Source organism: Vanessa atalanta, chromosome 4, assembly GCF_905147765.1.
Source record: "Vanessa atalanta chromosome 4, ilVanAtal1.2, whole genome shotgun sequence".
Lineage (NCBI taxonomy): Eukaryota > Metazoa > Arthropoda > Insecta > Lepidoptera > Nymphalidae > Vanessa > Vanessa atalanta.
The window spans coordinates 9,909,121-9,931,939 of record NC_061874.1 but is presented as its reverse complement, the minus strand read 5'-3'; the positions used below and the strand labels follow the sequence as shown (position 1 = coordinate 9,931,939).

At 36.2% G+C, this 22,819-nt stretch overlaps 2 protein-coding genes across 4 annotated transcripts; one reads left to right on the top strand and one right to left on the bottom strand.

The window, feature by feature from the left end:
* Positions 1-193: 193 nt before the first annotated feature.
* LOC125063859 (phosphatidylinositol 4-phosphate 3-kinase C2 domain-containing subunit alpha) lies at positions 194-22,698 on the bottom strand. Of its 2 annotated transcripts, none has more exons than XM_047670536.1 (33): positions 22,565-22,698; positions 22,273-22,408; positions 18,743-18,866; positions 18,318-18,443; positions 17,648-18,242; positions 17,187-17,334; positions 15,804-15,991; positions 15,526-15,616; positions 15,303-15,446; positions 15,097-15,185; positions 14,705-14,942; positions 14,062-14,234; positions 13,453-13,657; positions 13,051-13,255; positions 12,769-12,969; positions 12,406-12,524; positions 12,021-12,199; positions 11,758-11,924; positions 11,433-11,566; positions 11,221-11,309; positions 10,763-10,936; positions 10,393-10,550; positions 9,796-9,883; positions 9,587-9,716; positions 9,101-9,256; positions 8,652-8,802; positions 7,968-8,124; positions 7,692-7,825; positions 7,371-7,478; positions 6,936-7,136; positions 3,292-3,485; positions 2,517-2,662; positions 194-2,210 (listed from the first exon to the last, which is right to left on the bottom strand). In XM_047670536.1, the coding sequence occupies exons 2-33, from the start codon at positions 22,382-22,384 to the stop codon at positions 1,947-1,949; spliced, it is 5,388 nt and encodes a 1,795-aa protein (XP_047526492.1). In that variant the 5' UTR covers positions 22,385-22,408; positions 22,565-22,698; the 3' UTR covers positions 194-1,946. The 2 variants fall into 2 exon arrangements, with proteins under 2 accessions (XP_047526492.1, XP_047526493.1); XM_047670537.1 differs by having other exon boundaries at positions 17,250-17,334; positions 22,565-22,697.
* LOC125063860 (arp2/3 complex-activating protein rickA-like) lies at positions 4,917-6,620 on the top strand. Of its 2 annotated transcripts, none has more exons than XM_047670538.1 (3): positions 4,917-4,966; positions 5,323-5,523; positions 5,748-6,620. In XM_047670538.1, exons 1-3 carry the CDS (start codon positions 4,939-4,941, stop codon positions 6,506-6,508), a joined length of 990 nt encoding a protein of 329 aa, XP_047526494.1. In that variant the 5' UTR covers positions 4,917-4,938; the 3' UTR covers positions 6,509-6,620. The 2 variants fall into 2 exon arrangements, with proteins under 2 accessions (XP_047526494.1, XP_047526495.1); XM_047670539.1 differs by having other exon boundaries at positions 4,922-5,067.
* Positions 22,699-22,819: the final 121 nt, after the last annotated feature.

Below are 22,819 nucleotides of genomic sequence, written 5' to 3'. Positions count from 1 at the left end.
TTAAATGTACAAGTTCGAAGTTTAACCAAATGAATTTGCGATGAAACGTCATTAATATTCGCATATTCTAGTACATACTTAAATTTGTTCATTTTTAAGCGATTTATTCTCCAGCCTTTATTTAACACACACATAATTATTATTATGATCAAGGCTACGAAAAGGAATGACGTAAATCAAACAAAAGAAAGAATACATCGCAGATATTTATTAAACTTCAATACAAATAATATACAACATATAGTTTATTATGTTCCCGGTAGGACAAGATTTCATGACATTTCGTATAAAATCTATCTAAACGTTATATACAGGAGCTACAAACATTAATTCTATCGCAAAACGAATGCTCATTCAATAAATTTGAGCAAATACTGGAAGCCTGAGGTTTTTGTATGCCAACGCCAAAACTTATATAAAAAGCTGTGAAATAAAATACTTTTTTTTTACGTAATTCTGTCATACAAAATTAATACCGATTACAGAAGACATTTAATATTTTATAAATAGCTTTACTTTTATAAATAATTATATTCATTTAAATAACACAGCAAACGCAATCTAGTTTTGTAAAATATAGATATATTATAGAAATACATTGATAAAAAATACCACGCATCCATTTCAGATCTCAGGATAAACATCGTACAAATTTCCAAAGACAATCTTCAAATAAACACAGATAATACATTCTAGAGCAGCGAAATATAAAGCACCACAGATTATATTACGAGTTATAAAAATGACATACAAAAATATAAAACCTTTTTGGAATGTGAGTTAAAGAGCCGATTAGTTTTCGAAAGTGATATGTAAATTAAATAATTACGTTGTGCTTTGGAGGCCATTTTTAGCAATAAGCCACAATTCATTATAATATAGGAACGACGAAATCAAACAAGACACACTAATATTTATAATATTCTCCCCTAACGACAGCCGAAAAAAAAAAAAACATTCCTAATAAATGTCACTTTTTTTAAAACTCAATCAATTCACAGACGACTGGTTCTTAAAGCAGTTCTTAATCTCCACGCATGTATGAAATATGACTTATAGAATTTCGATCGCCCCAAAATACACACACATAATAATCATATGTTACACTCCCTTTGCCAAAACATTCCGAGTGCATTAAATTGATTAACAAAATAAAACTTTATAATCTCAGTCCAGTCAGTCAGTGAACAAATCAACCGTTGATATAAGACCTCTAACAAACGGACTGCGTTAGTGAGCGGAGTAAATAAAATATAACGAGGGCTTTAAATAGGCATCAAAAACTAACCTTACAATTTTAAGAAATACATCGACGAACAAAATACTGTTATCATATGGAGGTTTAGAGTTATTAAGTCACGTGACCAGTATAATATGTATTGTGACATTGAATAATACCTGTATCTTACGTAGTTACAATACCAGCGCGTTATTTCCTATACGTCATCGCAATCACAATAGTTTACGTTCGGACGGCCGATGCTCCCATTGCAAACGAAACAAATGCATCAGTTTGGTATTCTCGTAATTAGAATTACATCTTACTTGAGAACATTTAGCCAGTATACTCGTTTTAATTCCTTCACTTTGTCGTCATTCACTTGAAGGTTACGAAAAATATTTGATGATTATTATTAAAACGCTATTTATTTCTTAATTGCTTATTAAATGCTGCCAATATCATTTATGATTATAGATTTTATTTTAAGAAATCAAGATTATTATAATTTAATAAGTATTATGATTAACGGAAAATTGGGTGAAGCGTTATTCAAATATATTAGAGTATAATTTATCCAAGCTACAAAATAGCACGTCTGGATTTTAAGAAGTTACCAAAAATTTGTCTAAATCGATACGCATCATTCTATATCAGCGCACACACAGTCTGGGAGTCACCTCATCGGCAAGTCTGTGCTCCACATGGCTGAGCGGGCCAGTAGCAGCTACCGAGGGATGTATTCCAGCGGATACCACGCCACCGTTTCCTGTTTCAGCGGTAAGGTGCCCAGGGGGATGACGACTCCCCCCAGGAACTGGTTCTCCTGCAAGGAGTCGTAGTGCCACACAGTCGCCTGTAAGCTTCTGTTCTTGACGACGTCCAGGGGCAGGCGGTACTCCAGCATCTCCATGAAAGACGGGTGCGAGTTTCGTTTCAATACGCGCGTCTTGCGTTTCGTCTCTTTGGTTGGATCTGGTACTAGGTATACCTGTGAGACCGTGAATATATTATAATACAATATCAAACTATTCAACGGTGGTAATGTTTTATGCACATCCACCAGGGTGGGTAACACCCACTCAATAGTGTAAATAATTTGTAATACTGTATTCAGATACAAAGAAATAGTGAAATCGTACTTCGAGTCGGGCATGAGTAATAAATATCTGTCACTGCCTCGAGCTAATTTTAATGACTTTTTTAATATTGGAGCTCTATAAGTAAGTCGCTCACAAACATCTCATCTAAAGTTATCGTTACGTCAGTTGTACTATCGGCCAGCCTGTGCTGTTACCTTGACGTAGGGGTTGGGCGGCAGGCCCTGCGCGGAGGCGGCCAGCGACTGCGCGTGCAGGATGAGCACGGAGAGCACCCCGCCCGAGTACTGCACCGACAGCTTCAGCGAGCCCGAGCCGCTGTTCTCCGTCTCCACGGACTCGCCTGCATCGGGTCACAAATACATGTATATATGTAGATATAAACGATGCAAATCTAAGGAAAACTATTACTGACTTAAGATTTTTTTTTTTCGTTTTAATCCTTCATTTATTTATTTATTTAAAGACGTTATTGACCACCACAAAATAAATTGAACAAAAAGCGAACTTAAAGCCTGACGGTATTTACTGCCAGTCAATATTTAGGTCAAACAGAAAGCCATGAAAGCGGTAATTAATAATTGACAATACATAAAAATAAACCTATACTATACACGTATAGTATCTACAAAGCGAATGACGATTTATACTATCTATAGTAAAACATGAATAATAAATAATATATAATAGTGCTTTATAGATGTCATGAGAACTAAGGGCTTTCTGACAAAATGTGCTCACGTAGACGAGTCTTAAAAGTAAATTTAGAGGTAGCTTTTCTAATATGTTCGGGTACTTTGCTCCATAGCTTGAACGGAGTAAGAATTAGAGACGAAACCAGAAGTATAAGTAGAATATCATTGTGTATAATGGAAAAAAAAATTATGACTACGAAACCAAATATCTGATTTGGTAATTTCTTTACTTTTTAAATACTGATTTTTTTTAAATGAATGCTGAAGATACAATTACCTTTCTTTAGTCTCTGCGGTTCCACATCCTGCTGATCCCGCAGCAGCGGATGGAAGAATGTGTAAACAAGATCTGAATGTGCTATTTCATCCGCCAGGCTGAACAGAGAGGTCAGGAAAGCTTGTACATCGCTGAATCTCCTCTCGGCAACTTGTCTTGTGTTGGATCTTCCTACGTGTAAACCGGACGGTAAGCTGAAATTAAATAAAATCTATTTTATATAACGACTCATGACTTTAGGGACATGTAATTTTTATTTTCTAAAATAACATAAAACACAAGTCTACGTCATAGTATCTATACCAAAGATTTACGAAAAATAATAATGTAAAATGTTTGTATAAAAAGGTGTTGAAAAGGAAAACTGAAAACGTATATGACGAATTTGCTGGGAATGTACAATTCTTTTTAGCATTTTTTTTTTAGCATTAGCAACCCGTAAATGTCCCTCTGCTGGGATGAAGGCCTCCTCTCCCTTTGAGGAGAAGGTTTGGAGCCTATTCCACCACGCTGCTCCAATGCGGGTTGGCGGAATACACATGTGGCTGAATTTCGTTGAAATTAGACACATGCAGGTTTGCTCACGATGTTTTCCTTCACCGCCGAGCACGAGATGAATTATAAACACAAATTAAGCCTGCCTGGGTTTGAACCCGAAATCAGTTAAGATGCACGCGTTCTAACCACTGGGCCATCTCGGCTCAATTCTTTTACTATATAAAAATATAATAGTTAGTATATAACATAGTTTAATCTCTTTAAATTGTTCATACGTCTACTCGTTCACACGTTTTACATTAATTTTAAGAAAAACAAAAACTCAAAAAGTGGTTTTTGGTTTTGGTTCTGGACAGACAGGACACCTGTATTAAATCCTTTAATATTCCAAACTAAGACAGCATGATTAAAGTAACTACTTGTCCTGTTTTACGTGATTTACCGGATAATTAAATGAGTGCAATATATTAAATTTATTTACATGGGCCATGTTTATTAGGCTCTTCCTAAAATATATCAGAACCTTCACAGTACAGTAACAGGCTGTAAATTTCCCACAGCTGGGCTAAGGCCTCTCATTTTAAGAAGGTTTGGAGCATATTCCACCACGCTGCTCCGATTCGGGTCGCTGTAGGTTCTTTGAAATTAGACACATGCAGTGTTCCACACGATGTTTTTCTTCACAGGAATGAATTATAAAAATTAAGCAAATAAAAATTCAGGGGTCTTGCCTGGGTTTGAACCCGCAATCATCGGTTAAGATGTACGCGTTCTAACCACTGGACCATCTCGGCTCATCACTAACCTTAAATAATTTTAATTTTTATAATCCAAGTACCCATACTGGAATCTTCAATAAATCAAATCAAAATGCTTTAAAATCGACGATAGTGCGATTGATAAGACCTCCATCCTACTTAACACCATTGTGGACATGTACACGATTTTTAATAAGATAATTGTAAATTAAGTATAACATATTAATCGTGTCGCTGAAAATTCTTCCATACAACACGATTAGTTAAAATGTCCACTGATAAGATTACTACATTATTCATTGCAATAATAGCTATTATCTAATCTCATTCGAAACAAGTATTGATTCAGTTTTATAGGGACTGTGGTAAACAAAACTATGTCAACGTTGTAATGGCGATTATAAGAGATTTAAATAACAGTGAGTAGTATTAACTTCTGTGATTATTATTTATGTAAATTATATAAAGTCGTGTGGTATAACTTTCTAATAAATGAAGTAGGAAGCCATTGTTCTAATAAGTAAGTAAATATTTTGAAAAGTACTTTTTAGTATATCCTCATATATATAAATATAAAAAATAATTTACCATAATTAATGTTATCAAATCCGAATAAACATTTCGATTCGAATTTGATTGCAACGATTGCAAATCATCATATACAGTAATGCTTAAGGGTAACTTTTTCATGCAAACATTTCACTTCTATCTTGTACTGGAAAAACACACTTTCACCTTTCCCGTCATGCATGTTTGTATGTGTTTCTTTTTCTAGATGAGAACATCGTAAACTACGTGGGAACAATCGCATTTTTCTGTGCTATTTCATGTACAATAATAATGCTAAGATTTCGTGGATTCCGAGCTTCACTTAATTTCACTTCCGGAAAGGGAAGCGGTATCGATTACCACTATGACACATCCCCCGGCGTGTCACTCAACGGCGCCTACAGAAGTAATAAAGATGAACTCATTGGTAAGTTCAACATGTGCATTACAATACTTTTACGTCATATAAATTCTTAAGAAATTCGATTCGGAAAACCGTTATCACACAGAGGATTATAAATAAGTAAATTTTATACGATAAAAGATAAATATAATCAATAAACGTGTACAGCGTGCTGAAGAAACAAAATAGAAAATAACATTTTGATATTAGATTGCTAAATATGAAGAGCTTTCTGTTTTGATTTTCAGATAATTTTACAAATCCAGAACCTCCGAAACGAATCACACCATCCATGGTCAAATTACCACAGTCGCAATCAGGTCCGGCAATAAAACCATCCAAAAGCACCAGTAACCTCCTAAGACCTCCTAATGTATCAGCGAACGTAAGAAATAGTTCATCAGATATACCTCAAACAAGTAATAACAACACACAACTAACAAAAAGTCAAATAAAAGAACAACAAAAGTTAGAAAAGCGGCGTCTAGCCGAGCAGAAAAAGCGGGACAAATTAGCTGCTAAGGAACAACAAAAAATGGAAAAATTGCGAAAAGAAAGAGAGAAACAAGAACAAAAAGCAAGAGCAGCACAGCAAAATAGTAAAGTAAAAAAGCGGTCCGCCCCTCAGCCACAAATTGCAGTACCTCCTAATCCTCCTATACCTCCTAATCCTCCAGCACCTCCTAATCCACCAGTACCCCCTCCAGTCCCATCGCACCCGCAAATACTAGCAACGTATTCGACTAACACGCTTGAAAGTTCTATAAGCAGAAGTAGTGGACCACCTCCATATACCGCTGAAGTTACATCGATTCAACGCCATAATAAAGGGGACATCAATTTTTCGAAACCAGTGCAAGATTCGGGAAGTTGGGACATGATATCTCAGCATCGGCAGCAGTTGAACCGACCGACAGGCGTTAGCAAAAGTATGCCCAAACAAACGCATTTAGACTTACATTACAATGCTGGTACTTCAAAGACCACTCAAGAAAATAGCGACGCCTAGGTCTACTACAATCGTACACTTAGTGGTCGATTAGTTCATTCAGTTCACTTCGCGTATGCGTGTATACGTGTTAACGATAAGATCGTCGATATCGATTCGATATAAAAAAATATAGAAAATATTTTTATGCTTATGTAAGTTATTAAAATAAATTTAAGTAATTTATACTTTTGTTATTGGGCATTTTTTTATTTATCGGGCATTCAACTTATCTTTATACTAACACAGCACAAGATAACATGCATTTCGAAGGTATATCGTTAGATATTTCCTGTCCTAATCTACGTTTTCCTAATCGCCTCGTCTTCATTCTACATATTTTATCGGAAAAGTTTATATCTCTATCTATAAGTTTAAATCTTGAATAGATCGCCATGACTAATAAAAAATAGCTTATAAATTATAGATATTACAAGGTAATTCTTACCTATGGACCTTCGCTAAAGGAAAATGCAAGCATATCTTCTGGTACAACTCGGTAAAATGTTTGTAGGAGCGGTAGAGCACGGAGGGCGTGGCCTGTCCCTGCCGGAAAACTCGTAGCGCGTACACGTAGTGCTTTTCGGGATCGTAGCGTTTCTCGTAGCTGAGGCACTCGACTCTCACGAGCCGACCTTCCTGGGTCATGCTGTTGACGGTGTATAGATACTTTAGTTAATTTTTTAAAGTTATTTTTTATATAATATATTCTTTAACTTCGCATACGTGTCCAGTGTGGGCGACTTGCCGATTTTCTTTCATTAATTGCAATCTCATCTAAGATTAAATAGTTAAATATATTATATATACTTTTTATTTTAAAATCGTTTTTAATAAATTACTCTCACAAATTAAACCAAATATAACCTATTGGCTAACTCACGTATAAGTTCGGGGCATGAACGACAAGAGCTCCGATGTGTTGTTACTCTGGTCACCGCTAGCTCTCAGCTGCGCCAGATTATGCAGGAAGAAGTTTATAGGCGTAAATCTGTAAACATTTCAAAATCACATAATCTTTGAATCTTCATATTTCCCAATGAAATTAAACTTTAAAAAAAATTGCCCCAATCATGAGATATTTGGTATCGATTTTATTTTCAAACAACGCATAAAACAAAGTATATCGCAACTTTTGTGCCTCGGCTACGAACGATATAATAGTCAACGGAGTGAGAGGAGGTATAGTAAAAAGTGTACGCACTTGCTCTTGAGCGAGGAGTGTATGAGGCGCGCGAAGGCGGCGGCCGCCTCGGCGTTGCTGGCGGCGGGCAGCAGCGCGCCGCGCACGTAGCCCGCCGCCGCGCTCGACACGCCCGGCACGCCCGACATCGCCATCTGCGCACGCCACGCACGTCTTACGCCCCCGCACCTCTACCACCTCTGCGACTCTCGGGCCACTCGGCGCCGCCCGATAGTTAGCAGCGGGCGACTTGCCTCGAGTCGAATGATACGAGCGAACGTAGTAAATTTGTCTCACCAGGGCGAACAAGTCCAGCAAATGGTCGTGGTGCGCTCGAACGATATTGAAAGCCATGCAGCACAGCTCTACGAAGTGCTGGAAGCGCTGCGTGGGTCGTTCGCCGCCGTTGATGACGTACACCATATCGTTTGTGAGAACGAAAGGAGCTCGGTCCCTTGAAATGAAACAAGCCATTAAAACTACAAACGCGTCGCTAAAAAAATTATCAAATGATAAAATCTAATTACCGTATACTCTATTTCAACCATAAGAGGAGAAAAACAAAAACAAAAGCACTACAAAAACAACAATTTGACAGCAAATTGGTGCAATATCATTGGTCGAGAAGTTGATTGATCTATGATATTCACTATGGTTTTGCGAAAAACTGGCGTTTCGAACTCGGAAATACGGAAGTAAAATTAAAGTGAAAATAATTAGTTAAGTGTACAACTGTTGTATTATGATTAAGATATATTAATAATTAACTCCTAGTTATGCACAATATACCTGAGTTACTAACAAACCGCATGAAATACGAAAATTTAAGGTTTGTTAATGTTTTTCCTACTTCCATTGGAATAGGCTTTAGATTATTTGTAGTGTATTTAATAAAAAAAAAGTGGAAGGTAGTAATAATTAATATTATTATTTTTTAAAAAGGTTTAAATTCCAAAACCAGTTCTGAAACATAAAATATACCTCTTAAAGTTGCCAAACATCTGTGCGTCACCGAGGAATTTTCCGAAGTCGATGTGGAACAGATGTCCGGAGGTCTTCAGCATGATGTTGTCGTTGTGTCTGTCGCAGATGCCCAGCAGGTACGTCGCTACGCTGTAGCCCGCGCATGATGCTGAAATAATGATACTGATGAAAGTCTTGATGGAGTGTCGATGAAAATTAATGATGTACCACCCCATATAGAGAAATAAAAACTGGATAGAGTCCAGACCATTTTATCTAAGTTGATTAATAAATCAAATTAACCATCGTCTCTATCGAGTATCGACAATCGACTAATTATGCGCCCATATTGCGTATTTGAATGTGATGGTTGGTACTTACTGACGGGCTTACACAGAGCCCTAATAATTTATACAGCATGTCTTAAAATAAAAAATTAAAGGGTGCAATAAAATAACGATTGAAACCTGTAAAGTTGTCCCTGGCTCTCTGGTACTCCAGCTCCGAGGGATTGTGCTTGGCGAGCCACTCAGCTATGGGTTTATCTTTGAATGAGCCCGTCAGACCCCACTCTGTCTGGATAGCTCTAAGAGTTTCGGCCTCTGACACAATTTCAATCATTCCTGAAAAAAATAAAATACTTAAGAATATTTTTTAACACAAAAGTTCTTAGAGTATTTGAACAACAGATTTAAAGGATATAATATTATAATATAAGGATAACTAAGTTTTTTTTTAGTTAAATAAATGTATTATTAACCCTGGGATCTATTGTGCGCTTATACCACCCCGAAGGGCTTACACAAAGCTCTACCCACTTTGCAGCAGTCTAATGCACAGATTATATTATATCCTAAATGGAATGACATGGAATGATTTGGGATGAAAAACCCAGTATTGGAAACATAGTAGATAACAGAATACTAGTATTGTCATAGAACTTATAATGATACCTCTTTTACTGCTTGTTGGTAATGCCTGGAATGTGACCATTCGTAAATCTAGGCCTGCTTTTAACCAAAGGGTGTCCATGACTTTGATGACTTGGAGGACCAATGAATCTTGCCGAAGGTCATCACCGACCTGCAATCACAAAAGTAATTAAATTACATATAAAATACCATGTCATAACTCTTCGTAAGTATTTTATAAAATATCTTACTTTAAACATAGCCGGTACAACAGCGGTGTCATCACCAATGAAGTTTATTTTCAAGGGAAGCGTATTCGATGAAAAATATGAACAGGACCTGTGAAGTTCCACAATTATTAATTTAATAGCTGACATAAATACTTTGTTAACTTTTTTTCAAATGCTTTACATGAACTGTCAAAATAAAACGGTTGAATTGAACAGAAACGAAACGTTATTCAAGAAATAGAGCTGTAGCAGCTAGCTTACAATTCAGAGCCAAATCTTAATTTACAGATTATTTTTAATATTTATTATTTCAACCTAAATTCTATGTTATTTATTTTAAAATTTGAAATAACTCGGATCTTGAATTGACTTCACATTAAAGTTTAACTAATAATGCCCAAAGTTCTCAAATAGTTCATCTACGAATAAACGATCCGTAAGGAACGATATATTTTGGTGTTTCACGTTCTTATTATAATTTAAACAAAACGAAATGAATGAATGAATTGTATGAAATGAATTGTACAAAAACAAAATGCTTCGTAATTTGATGACAACTTGATCTGATCATAGGTTTTAGAGCACCCATATAATGAGGCGGAAGGGGCGGAGCCTCACTTGATGTCGACGTCGTGCACGTAGCGGTGCAGCGCGAAGGGCAGCGCGGCGGGCGTGCGCCGCAGTTGCGCCGCCAGCCGCTCGCCGCCCGCCACCAGAGCGCGCGCGCGCAGCGCCTCCTTCGCGCCCTTCACCGACAGCGCCACCTCCGACACCGTCTGCGGGGATACGCGCACCGTTACATTGAGCTCCTAGATTTGGTCGGGTAATTCCTCTGCTACGTATTCAATTCGTGATATTGACGAGACAATTTATGGACGCATTAGTGTCCGAGCGTGTATATAATATTGAATCATCCGAAGTTTTTTTTTAACAAAAAGAATAAATAAGTATAAACCATGTTCACCGTTTTCTCTATATTCTCACTCACTTTGACCAGGAGCTGTTGTCGTAGTAGAGTCTGACTAAGGTTTTCGCCACAGATCGCCAGCAGAGCTCGCAGGAGCAACCGATAACGCCAAGTGGCTGTCATACATGCATCCACTTCTGTGTTATCAGTCGCATTATCTTCGAGACTAATACCTAGAAACTCTTCGTTTGGTGCCTGTAATAATTAATAAATTAGATATTAAACCCCTCTTCCCATGTGTTATATTTTTATTTCTAAAACTACCATTTTTTTTAATAAGTGCACTTTTGAGATCTTTATTATTTGCGATGTTAATATTAAATATTGTAATATATTTAAAAAAAATATAATGGAATTGCTCGAAATATTTATTTAATGAATGACAAAGACTGATTCGGAAATGCATTTCATCACAGTCAATATAGGAATAATGTTTTGTCTATGCAACACTTAAGTGTTATTATTTTTATTGTTCTTACCAGTGGTACATTTGGCAGCGAATGTACTAGAAGCCAAAATAATTTGTGTGCGACGGCTGGAGCGGACATCGCTCTTGATAATAACATTCCTAAAATAAAAATTCAAATAATGTTACGTATATATAAAATACATATATACATAACTCAATACATACAGTTATGTAGTTGCTACAATATTTACAGAAATTTAATAGGAAAGGAAGTAGATTTACCAGCAAGTGGGCTAGCTTCGTAGGTCTCATACCGAAGCGCCTGTGCAAGTTGAGGTAGAACCCGAATGAGTTCATCGTCTGACATTCCACTTGCTAGTTGTGCTGCCATCTCGCGGACCGCTGCGTCTGGGAAACTATGTATAAATATGTATTAACTTTCATAACTTCTGCTGACATCGTGCTCTTATCTAAACCAAGTAGAAAGTGTTTTTTTAAATGATAGGTTAATTTTAATACTCTTTTAGACTACTAGTTTTTGTTAATCAATAAGTTATTCATTTAAAGTCAATACTAATTAATAAATAACTATGCCACACGAGTATACCAAGGCAGCAGTAGGTGCATGGAGTTTAGTGGCGAGGGTCGCTCCCAACGCTGCAATAGCGCCACGAGCTGAGCACGTTGCTCGCCACTCCAGCTAGTGGCAGCCAGCAACACTAATGGTAAAGCACCTGGCAGCTCTACTAGGTATTGACGCTTCTCCCATAGGATCTGTTAAAAATAAATACTTTCATAAAATTCCATTCTTTTCTTCACGCAAAATAAATCTTTTGATTACATTGAGTTAACTAAGAGTAAAAGCCTTACCTCTCGTCCTTCAGTAGGCATCCTTTGATAAGCCCCTTGTTCTATGAGATGTAATAACTGTGACTGGGTGTGTCCATCCAGGGAGTCAAACTTGGGTAAATTTTCTGATGAGAAGACTTTCTGCTTCTCCTCGTCGACATTCGTCCATTTTACACCAGTCCGAGTGTATATTGGAATTTCTGCAAGATCATTTTATATTTATTTCCAATGGATATTTTTTGTCCGTGGCATCGGGCCACACTGACATACATTATGTTCTATATGGTGTGTGATAATAGGACAATTAGCGGCGGCGCGTGCGTCAGTGCGGCGCGGGGCCGGTGCGGCAGCCGCACGTAGTGCACAGCAGTGTGTGTGTGATAGTAAAGCGGACGGAGCTAGTCACCGATGTTGACGACGGGGTAGGGCGGCGGCGGCGCGTGCATCGGGTGCGGCGCGGGGCCGATGCGGCGGTCGCAGCACGCCGGCCACAGCGGCAGCACGTAGTGTCCCGACGCGAGTAGACTGAAACGTTAATACTTTTGTGTACTCGTAGTCATTACAGTCAAACAACCTTTTTTCGAAACGTATATTACACATTATATATTAGACCATGACATATGCTTAAAAATTTACTTAATAAAAATGTCAGAAATTGCGTACATTTGTCCTAGTATGCTGGTTTGTTAAGTTTACATAACAAATTTTATGACCACTTTTTTTGTAGGAATATTCTTGAACATAACGAGATCAGAATCACAGAACTAACCCATCATAATCGAACATCTGTATCGAAGTCCAACCCAATTCAACTTGTTCGAACTGTAAGTCACCATTCCCCTCGCCCTCCTTGTTGTTCTGTTGGTCGGCTAGCAGTTGGTCGTCAGTTCTTTGTGTTCGACCATATAGTGTCATCACGAGTCGAGTCTCACGAGGTAGCGTGCTGATTGGTACATCTTCCAGATTAAGCCTGAATTAAAATTAAATATTATACTTTATACAGAGTACTTATACACAGTCAAATAATTTAATAAATTGTAAATATTCGCACCAAGTATCAAATATGATCCTAGGATAAAATCCCCCGCACTCGATTTTTGATATATGCGTAACGTGTAGCGTCTTCAAGGGTCGAGTGCCGTAGTACGCCTGCACGTGGAACAGATACTCATCGTGTGTCCAGCACAGCGGAAGGCTGTGGACCGCTTCGATGCACAGTAACATAGTCTCCGTTATTGTATGCGCTGGGACTGCCTCTATGAAAAAAAATATTTATTTCATATCATCAACTCTATCTATTGAATCGTATATTAGATGAAAGATTTTGAGCGGGAAAGATCGACGGGAGGTGGCATAATGCTTTCCTTACGTGACGATTTCTGCAAGTTCACTCTACTGTACGCCGCGTAAGGCTTTCGTTTCAAAACATAGTGTGGAGGTAACGTGTACTCACTGCTGGGCTCGGCGACGCCGGCCGCGTCCTGCAGGCGGAAGTCGAGCAGGCGCGCGCGCGTGTAGAGCGCCAGCAGCGCGCGCACGGCGTCGCGCACGCGCGCGCACTGCTGCGCCAGCGCCTCGCGCGCGTTGGCGGCGCGCAGCGACACCGCGCAGTACGGGCCGCTCTCCGCCTGGATCTCCGGCCGCATGGCGCCCGTGCTCTGCGGACACGGCGGGCGTAGCTGTGGTCAAACTTTGCGGGAAACGGTTAACCCATGAATGTACTGTAGTGCACGATCCATAAATTTATTTATCAGGATTAAAAACTTTTTAACTGCACACATGAGATTAATTACGAAATAATCGGCTCCTTGCAAAGTGACGTAATTGCTTTAAATACGGTCTTTCTTGTTTGTGAATATTGGATGCTTCCAATGGTACCACTGTCCCTGTTAAAGGGAACGAGTACAAATACAGGTACCAGGAGAATAACATGTTAAATGCTATAACAGTTAGCAGAGCATTGACCGTCAGAGGAGTCACCTTACTTCTCGCAGTGCTAGTGTTTATGGGCAAAGGCAAACAAAGTCTGGCTGGCGTCTGGCTTCTTAAAGGTAAGGCGTACCTGGGCGGTGCAGGCCTGCGCGTACGCATTCAGCGTGTGCGTGACGTGCAGCGTCTCGACGCCGCCGGCCAGCGCGCAGATGGCCTTGACGGCCTGGAACACGGCGTTGGGCGAGCAGCTGCCCTCCGCGCTCACCACGCCCACTGCGCGGGACAGCTCGCCCTCCAGTGTCTCTGCGAATCGAGAAATATGTCGAGATATATTAGAGAACTTGTTCAAAGAAAAGTATATGAACATACGTACGGCATGAAAATACATACGACAAACGTTTCCGGTATGTCCCGTGACGCTCTTTGACAAAAAGGAAAGTGCGTCTTTTTTTTCAGCAATTCCAAAGGGCCTTTATAGGGGTTTAAGCACAAAATTTTGAAAAAAAATCACACCTTTAATAAACTACTTTAAAAGTAAATGAAACATAATAAAACATTTTGGATTAAAGACATAAAAGGTACAAAAATGTGAAATACTGGAATGGAATAGATTGCGACACAGGCGTTTTAGTTTTTCACAGTGACTTATTTTTAAATTAATTCAAATAATTCCCTCAATATTTTCATATTCAACCCAATATTTATTATATAATATAATTTGAGATTAACATCAACAGCTAAACTATACAAGTATATTTAAAAGATCTACTCACCAAGTAAAATAGAAAGATTATCAAATGACAGCATCGGCATAGAGCCTTGAGTCGGTATCAAATCGTCCAAAGTTAGGTGCGAGTCTCTCGCGTCATCTCTCTCGCTCCTGGCCAGCGATGTATCTTTGCATTCAGATAAACATAGACGGACGTCTTTTTCTAAGCGTACACATTCTCGAATATAGTCATATTCACTTAGCGAACTGCCTGGTGTTAGGTATTCTTTTGCTCCCCAAACCTAGAAATTCAATACAAATTCATTACACAATATATAATCCGAGCAAGTTTAAATAATATCTTTAATAGATATTGTTTTTATTTGAGATGTTTAGCTTTTTATATTTTCAACTTTATTATAAGTAGGTTTTTCAAATAATAACACAATACTTTACCCGTAACATATACTCAGACATGTCTTCCCTTATATCCTCATCTAGAGAACATACCACTGTTAATATCACATGTTCCACGGTTGACTCGACTGAAAACAAAACAATTACATTATGGCAATGTTTATCAAATTATTGTAATAGCTTTTTGTAATAGTTTGGTATGATACTTCTACTACGACTACTACTGAAACTATAAATGTACTTACCATCAGAGGTAAAGATGATCGGCTCGTCGGTATGGGAGTTGTAGACTAGAATCTTAATACTAGTGTTAGGTGGGTATCTCCCGCCCGACCTCGCCGCGATCACGTGGCCCGGATTAGTTTTTTCATCAGAGTGAATGAATTTTTCTGTAATTAAATGAAAGTAAGTAATACATACAGTGGTTACGTAGAAATTGTAGAGTATGTTTTTAGTATTTTTACTTACTTCTGACGTCGAGGACCATTTTTAAAAACGCTTTATGCTCGCTATCGTAATTCTTGGTACGAGTTTTAACTATGCAGTCGTAAAGTTTATTCTGAAAATAATATATTATTAAGCATCTTTGTTTGCAGTAATTATCCGATTTATCCATTTCACTAACATATTTTTTTAATTACTTGTACCAAATGGAAATCAGCTCAAGTGTTATGATTTCATTATTTGTTAATGGCACTCCATGTACGGAGCCCACTTCCTATAGGGTATATCGTGGAACAGAATACCGTAGTAGGTCTCTTGGCGACGGCCGGCACGCTGGGGATGTTCTTGGGCGGCGGCGACGGCACGGCGGGCGCGTCCCGCTTGCCGGCGCCGTACAGCGGCGCCTCGCGCAGCTCCGTCTCGCCGTACAGGAAGTCTAGCGGGTCGTACTCCTCGTACACGCTCGAGCACTCGCTGGGGACCGCGTAGTCTGCCGACGTACGTCAGACGGACTCGTTAGTCAATTGGCTTCATTGATTCATTTTAACTTTAAATTTTTTAAGATCAATTTAAAATATCAACTCTGTTATTTAAGAATACTAAGACAAATTTAGAAATTGTTGAATATACTTTTGCAGTGTACAAATTTACAATTTGTAGATAATGATTAATTATAATAATTACAATTTTCTTTGAAATTATTGTAGCATTAATTTATATTTCAAAATAACCCTCATTATAATTATTCTAAAAGATTTTTTAAGTTAATTGATACTTGGAACAGAATGTGCGTTATTTACGTGGTAACATAAAAAATATAATTCACAATCCAGACATTACAAAAGCAACTATAACACCACCCGTCTAAATGATTTTATACAAATATAGTGAACAACTAAATGAGGGTGACCCAGTGAGGAATAAAACAGCAAAAACACATTCACAAGGAACATCAAACACAAAATGAATTCCGTGAATGATATTAATGCCATATTTTGTGTAAAGGACGAGATTGTGTAAAGATTTAGACCCATTGAGTTAAATGGCAATTTTTTTACACAGATAAATATAGAGATTCATTCATTAAAAGACAATGTTCGTGTACCATGTACGCGCGTTGAAAGTTATACTTCTTCGTAGTACGAGTTGGTTTGGTACGTATTTGTACGTATACTCTATTCCAACGATAAGAGGAATAGCCAAATAAACAACATTTGACAGCAAATTGACGCGATATTATTGGTCGAGAACTTGATTAATCTATGATATTCACTATGGATTTGCGAAAAATGGCGTTTTAAACGTCGACGAAACTGTTATAGGAATTTTGGAAGTAAAAATAAAGTGGAAATAAGTAGTTAAGTGTAACAGTGTATTACTATTGCACAATATAGCTGAGTTATTAGCAAAGCGCATGGAATACGTAAATCCAAGGTTTGTTTAGCTTTATCCCTACTTCGATTGGAATATGCTTTACGTATACCGCCAGACATTGACGAGTAAAAAAATTATGTATCGCAATTAACTTTGTATAATAGTAAAATTTTTAACACGACGCGTTCAAAGAAGTATAACATAAAAAAAAACATATACTTTGTATTATGGATAAAATAATATATAATATAACATACTAGTAATCTGCCATCGAGCTCTTCAAGTAATGGAATGAGACACAAACCACTCACCAGGATGATTCTGTTCAGTTAGTAGCGGATCAAACGCCTCTAACACACTGACTCTTACGCTACCTTGCCCAGTTGACTTTCGACCACCGAAGTCGATCAGATTCATCGACTTTGGTAGACTTTCCACCGTGTCGCTGGACTCGTTCGGCTGTAAAATATCGTTCCTTGTATTTATATAAAACACAATTTTTATTATATAAAAGTTGATACAGATATTATAAATGTGAAAGTTACTCTGTCTGTTACCTCTTCACGCTTAAACTGCTGAACAAATTTAGATGGAATTTTGTATAGAGATAGTTTGAGTCCCGGAAAAAGACAAGGCTACTATTTTTAAATCACCGCTCTTTGTTTAAAATGGGGGTTGACGTCATGTGTGCTATAGGTAAAGGTTTAGTAAATTACGCGCGGTTCAAACCAGCGGTTCAGCTGGTATAAAATAGTATAATAAAAAAACATACCCCAGAATTTACTTCCGATTTCTTTGAAGCGTTGGCCTCAATGCTGCCTTTGGAAGGTTGGTTCTTCAAAACAGGTTGGACTTTAACATTATTGTTATTATTATTATTCACATTCTGATTTTGTGCAGACTTGGGCGGATATGTCGGCATTTGATTTAGTTGAGGGTACAACGTAACCGGCCTCGGCGGCCTCGATATCAAATTCGTAGTGTTGTAATTGTATGCTGGAGGTTGCGAATGATTTTGAGGATATCCCATGTAAGGTGTGGGAGTTGCCATTCTAGTTTGTGTGTAGGGTATCGTTGGAGCATACATTGGTGGATTAGTTACAACATATGTCGGTGGTTGGTCGTGTTGTCCCGCCACGGGAGGATGGTAGGGATAATTGGGGGCCGGTGTACCCATTGGTGCGGGCATCCCATAAGGAGTGGATGGAGGGTATGGAGGGTAGGGCGGCATGGCCGTGTATGGTGGGGGATAGTTGTAATTATACTGAGCATTGTAAGGATAGCCCGGTCGTTGGTTATACTGATTATTCATCGTCGTTGACGCGTCTGGAGTATTCAATGTGAGATCTTCAGTTTGTTGACCCAATCTACAAAAAAAAAAAAACATAAGTTTGTCGAAAATATACTTTCAAACAACAGTATATAATCAGTTGCCTTCGTACTTGCTAATTTGGTCGATATACTCTTTAAGGGAGGCATGGGAATCCTTTGGCGGAGTTTTACTTGTAGGACTTGCGAATGATATCAGGTCACTGCTAGTGGTTCTGGTGGGACTGGTTCCCGTTGACCTTTAAAAAACAAAATAATTATCTTAATATTCGGTATAATACCGATAGACAATTCTATTTACAACTTAACAAGATAATTCTATAAGTATTGTTCAATTCTATTTAATCTATATTAACTCGGCCGCAAATACTCTAATCACTACTACATTTTATCATCACTTATCATAACAAACTATTGTGAATCACAACAATTTATATATAGAGCTGCATCATTTATATAACATTAATTAATGATTACTACTATTGAAACATATTTCGAAATAAAAAGGATTTATAATTTAAATAAATATAAATAATACCTAGAACTTTCCGAGTTTGAAGTTCTTCGTGGAGGCTTACGAGGGGGGGGCGGTAACGCGGGTGGCGGACCGTCACTCTCGTCTCGACGGCGTACACTGGCGGCGCCCGTGTCCCGCACATTATCTAAAAGATGACATTAATCCGATAAAATAAACACCAATCACCAAAGAGTATTATTGTATATATTTTTTTTACTTTAAGATAAAATTATCTATAAAGCTATCGGACATGTATTTTATGACAGTTATCTGTGTTTTATCAAACAAACATTACAAATTTCGATTTCTGACATAGTATTAATGAATGTGGGTTATTGCTTTACAAATCAATTGTTTCGGCTTATTTTTAATCTATACGCATATATGCCTCGAAAAAAAATCATAGTAAATATAATTTTGATAGGTAGGTAGTATATACCATATTGAAACATTTTTACGATACATATTAATAAAATTATAATCCATGTGTATTGTGCAGTGTTTTCACGATTTCGTATAGGGAATTTTAAAATCTAATCAAAAATCCTTGTTTTTGTATAAATTACAGTCATATTACAGTTTTGCTTCGAAATTAATATTAAATTGTATAAATAGTTTTTCTACATGTTAAAGACAATTAAATATATTTACTACATATAAAACATATAAATTCGAAGGGGATTTCAATGGTTTTATCATATTTATTAATCAATATAAATAACAACAACAATTTAACACATATTATAAGAATTGTAAAAGTTACACTAAAATATATAATTTGAAATTACATGTTATTAAATGAACTGCTTTATTTTCACTAGTATACAATTAGTCGTAAACAAATAATAATTATTGGATTACCACGATGAATAATTAATAATTATATATAATGTTATCAGTATTAATTAAAAGATCCCTTCATGTGTAATTGACTCATATGCTACCAATAATAATAATTATGCACACTTATTGCCAATAACATAAGTATATTTTATAAGAACACTTTGCTTTAAGAGTGAAAGATATACATGAATTTATTTTGTTTAGTTTAAAGAATTTATATATTTATACAGTCATTGATAATTGATATGATTTCATGAAGTCAGAAAAAAAATTAAATTATTAATTAATAGATACAAAAAAATCTGAACTTTTGTTATGAATATAATGTCAATTCAACATCAACCAAACAGTATACAAATAAATTTATAATAATGATTAAATTTGTTATAAACGTTTTATTTTTGTTTTGATATTTTTGACAATTAATATTAAATGCTTTCTTGTTTTGCATGAAATGGGATAAATAAAAGATGTATTATATGTTTCTATAATAAACAGTGTTAAGCATATCTTAATGTTAATATATATTTTTAAATCCATATTACTTATAAAATAAAATATTCAATCAAAGCACTATTAAGAAATCATAATTAATGAACACATTAATCCATTCTACATTCAACCATTTATTCTGCTTTGTTGTTTTTCATGTGACAATGGCTAAAAGATGAACTTGCTTTGCAAAACTAAATAAACTTACAAACAATCCATTGAATAATTGATGTAATTGTGATGCTCAGTGAAATACAATACTTATATTGATAATGTGGTTCTAAACGATTTCGGGAACGGCGGTCAATCTCAAGGGGACCAGCCAACGTTGCAAGACATATTATAGTGCACAAGTGTGTGCATAAACATAGGTGCACTCACTATTACCATCTCGGATTATCCAATGGGACTGCAAACACATCCGGAAAGAGTTGTGGTGCAGGACCAATGCCTTTACATGCTTTCCGGCACAGAATTGTACACAGTTCCAACATCCATACTTTGGGCAGTCACTGAGAATCTTTCTATAGAAAACCCAATAACTTTTTATCGGCTGGACCTGGGGTTTGAACCCACAGCTCAGGATCTGCGGCCTTATATCTAGCCACTAGACCCCATTAGACCAAAGACACTGCCAATACAAATATTATCATAATTATTGCATGCGTTTTTCTCAATGTATTGGGCATACAAGGTATTTTCCTCTTCCATTCATCTCATCTCTTATCCTATCATCAGTCACTCCATTTGCATATGGAGGTCACCCAAGACTATATGAAATCTTAAATTCAATATATTAAGTTTCTATTTGTGATTAAAATAATTTTTGATGAGTTGTTTATTATGTTGAACCAGTCAAATGTGTAGTATACCTTTTACACAACTAATAAAGGATCCAAGTTAAGCATTTATCATTGTATATAGTATACTATATTGCCAGCTAGCTTATACTCTTTTTAAAACAGTTAGGTTTTAAAGAATATTAACATTGTATGCATCAGTTACTCACTTATAATAAAAACCTATTTGGTATAGCCCAATACCAAGTAAATAATTCTGAAAATTTTTGATTTGTATCTGTGTTAAATAGCTTGTGCAATATATATTAATCAATACAGAAATAATAATATATACATGTATATAAATATTACTTTATTGACTTAAAAGATTTAGAAAGTAGTTGAAATATTTCTACTGACCATAAACTGCAAATACAAGATCATAATTATTTATCTGAATATTTCATATTCTATATATGAAAGCACATGCTTTTACATAAACACAAAATAAAAAATTTACTTCATAAACTAAATAATACCAGAAAGATATCCTCTCTGCTTTGAGTCTATCAGTTCCTTTTTCTATCTATCTTATATTATATTCAAGCAATACCAATAAATATTGCCGCTGAGCCCAGAAAATTATTATTAGAGAAGATGCATTTTGTTGATTATTTAATGTATGTAAACAATATAATATTGACATGTATAAAGTTTTTATTTAAATGAGCATTTTTTTTCTAAATGTTATTTTGTATCTCACTTGTAAAATCTATTTACTATAAACATAAGTGATTTTATGGATGATGTTAACAATTGCAATAAAAAAGTATTATTCTTAAAAAAAAAAATTAATCAAGCATTCAAAGTAATATAATACCTTAAACTATATAAATAATATAAAAATTATATTTTTTGTTAATAAATAAATTCATGTTATATTTCCATAGCAATGAAAAATATATTACTCTCAATTCTTGCAAGTAAATTGTGTAAGGTTAACGAACTTAACTTCCTTTCAGATTGACAACCTTGTTATCAATTATATTGTGCTCAATTGGGCACATTTCAACAATACAATTTCATCTCATTCCCCTTTCAATATGACTAAACAATTTGTTTATCAAACAAAAGTTATTGTTTCAAAGGGATAATTTATAATTGAAGATTATTTAGAACTGATGTTTTGAGCTTTATTAGATATACATATATATTAAAACAAATAAGTCTGAATGTTAAATAGTTTCAGTTTGTCCACTTCAATAGGTAAAAAAGTGTATTGTTTACTTAAATTATTGTACGCCGGAAAACAAAAACATTTACTTACCTGCACGTAACAAGAAGTAGTTAATACGTATGTAAATTGTATATTTAAAAAAGACCTTGGATAATCTTATCTCATGGAAGTCATGGAATAAACAATATTACGTCAGTTACCTGAACTCGATAGTTGCTTCTGCCTGCGAAATTGCTCCAATGCCAAACTTTCTAAACTCAAAGCCTGGGCTTTTTCTAAGTCAGCTTCAAACTGCAGGTCGTAGTCAGACATTATCAGTCAGTCCTCAAATATCATCTATAAGATAAATCCAGAAAAAGCGTAAGAACAACATAAATATTCACTGTTTTGATCATAACATATTTCTACACAAGGCACAAACACTAACGTATCTATTGAACAAACAATATGATAATTTATCATCGAGTACCAATAATTTAGCTTTTATCTTACCGAAGGCAACTTCTCGATACCGATTTATTTATTTTACTTTTCAAGACATTATAAACGATTGAATTTTGTTCAGCTGTGTTAACACTTAACTTCACTTTTCGGAGTTCAGATTCTCATCTTTTTTACCACAGACAACTAATTACTGATCTATATAGAAACTTCATATCATATTTAGCGATTCTATGCTCTCTGTAGTAAGTAAAAAGAAAGCAATAGTAAATACTAAAGTGTATGCCCATTGCCCATACACTATTC

Excerpts from the sequence above, each read along its gene's own strand:
- LOC125063859 (XM_047670536.1), bottom strand. The coding sequence starts at position 22,384 with ATGTCTGACTACGACCTGCAGTTTGAAGCTGACTTAGAAAAAGCCCAG. Across the intron at positions 18,867-22,272 it reads GAAGCAACTATCGAGTTCAG|ATAATGTGCGGGACACGGGC; the intron begins GTAACTGACGTA and ends GTCATCTTTTAG. Across the intron at positions 15,617-15,803 it reads TCGCCAAGAGACCTACTACG|AATAAACTTTACGACTGCAT; the intron begins GTATTCTGTTCC and ends TATTATTTTCAG.
- LOC125063860 (XM_047670538.1), top strand. The coding sequence starts at position 4,939 with ATGGCGATTATAAGAGATTTAAATAACA. Across the intron at positions 4,967-5,322 it reads TATAAGAGATTTAAATAACA|ATGAGAACATCGTAAACTAC; the intron begins GTGAGTAGTATT and ends TTCTTTTTCTAG. Across the intron at positions 5,524-5,747 it reads TAATAAAGATGAACTCATTG|ATAATTTTACAAATCCAGAA; the intron begins GTAAGTTCAACA and ends TTTGATTTTCAG.